Below are 1,844 nucleotides of genomic sequence, written 5' to 3' on the forward strand. Positions count from 1 at the left end.
GGTCTGGACCACTCGTGAATTTTGTTCGTATCTGAAAGAAATCTTAGAATACGAAAACATTGGTGAATGCCACAAATTCTCCTAAAAGACTCGTACGCACAATTTAAGAACAAATCTGTGCGTACGAACGGTTCTTGCATGAGGCCCAATATGTTTTCAGTGCACATGTGCAAGATTATGGAATTGTTTTAAATTATGTCATTAGCTTTAAGTTTTCCTCACTTAGTATTTGACTTTTTCTGTATGTTATCTTGTGTTTGAACTTAATTAAATGAAACTTTGACCTAATTTTCCCTTTGAAACTGTAAGAAAATTTAGTGTTTGTTAACTGAAATCGAGACGAAACTACATAAATGTTGAATAGATTAAAATGTGAAGAGAAGGACCTATGCAACACCAGTGACTGGAGTGAACGGTGGTTTTAATGTTCTGTGCCGGCAATGAAACCAACTCTGATGAAAACCAGAAGTCCCGGTTTATAAATACAGGCTCTTCAGTGCCTGGTACGCCCACTACTGGCCTGCGGCTGAATCGCAGACACTCGTACAAAATACCTGTACTTATGTTTGATTAATGTTTTTTTATGTGTTGTGATGGTGTTTCAGGCATGTATCTAAACTATTTTAATCAAGACATAACAATTGTCAAACAATGGATTATAAAAGTCAATACTTAAAAAGGAAAACTATGGAAATGGTGTAGTGCTTTTAAAATCAGTATCTAACATGACTAATAAATTTCTTCAGCACATTTAGACAATTTTTAACTTTAATATCTTAGTGAGTTGTGTTTTTTCACTGCATACTTTGAGACACTATAAAACTGAGAAGCTAAAAATACTGAGGTGCAGAATAATTTTGTTTTAATTGAATATAAATTATGCATCAGTGAAGCGGCTCACCTTTTGTTTTTATATTCCAGGGCTGTCCTCAGCTGCTGCCTGCAGAAAGAATCCTGGTGCCAGTCAACGTAGTGAAGCCCATCACTCTGCGAGCTAAGAACCTCCCCCAGCCCCAGTCTGGACAGAGAGGCTATGAATGTCTTCTCACCATCCAAGGAAATGAGCACCGAGTACCTGCTCTGCGCTTCAACAGCTCTTCAGTGCAGTGCCAAAACACATCGGTAAGAAGATTGCATGTTTGAAAATATCTTTTATTTGATGCATCATCATCATCACCTCTGTGCAGTCTATATAACTGTAAACTGCTCAATAAAAGTTACCACTGTATATTTTCAATTTGTCTCATTTAAACACAAATAGCAGCTAAGGAAATTTAGTTCTTGCAGATAGAAAAAAAAGAATAGATAAGTTTGACTTTGTCTTCTCTGCACAGTCATCCCTCCAATGTGATCTATCCACTGACTGAATAATGTGTTGACAGCAAGCATGAAAAGCCTTCATGCTGGTCTTGATGCTAATGATCTGTTGATACAATAACATCCCATCTTCCTGTCTATCTTCATCACTCTTGAGTGTGAGTGTGTAAGTGTCTACATGTTGAGATGTCTGTGGGATTTGTGTGTGTAATCACAGTACATTGCAAACATTGTACTTTGATTGAGCTGTGAAGGAGGGAAACTGTAATTTAGCAGAAAATTATGATTCTAGCACCAATCCTCTGTGCTGCTAGTGTTTCTGAACCAAATTGAAAAAAAATGAATCTTGACATTTAATGCTCTCTGATGTGTACAGTGAGTGTTTTACTTAGTGTGGGTATTTGTGTAAAAAGCCACCTGTTGATATTAGGATGTTAGAGGCATTTGAATGTGTAAATCAGGGATGTCCAAAGTGTGGCCCGGGGGCCATTTGTGGCCCCTGAACTGACTTTGTGTGGCCCCTGACT

The 1,844-nt window shown here is 37.7% G+C and overlaps 1 protein-coding gene across 1 annotated transcript in view; it reads left to right on the top strand.

The window, feature by feature from the left end:
• The window catches only part of plxna4 (plexin A4), a 232,532-nt gene that overhangs the window by 166,428 nt on the left and 64,260 nt on the right, over positions 1–1,844 (top strand). The window contains exon 10 of the mRNA XM_014004803.1: positions 922–1,122. Within this exon, the coding sequence (XP_013860257.1) occupies positions 922–1,122 (201 nt within the window). The remainder of the gene's footprint in view (positions 1–921; positions 1,123–1,844) is intronic.

Source organism: Austrofundulus limnaeus, unplaced genomic scaffold, assembly GCF_001266775.1.
Source record: "Austrofundulus limnaeus strain Quisiro unplaced genomic scaffold, Austrofundulus_limnaeus-1.0 Scaffold26, whole genome shotgun sequence".
Taxonomy (NCBI): Eukaryota; Metazoa; Chordata; class Actinopteri; order Cyprinodontiformes; family Rivulidae; genus Austrofundulus; species Austrofundulus limnaeus.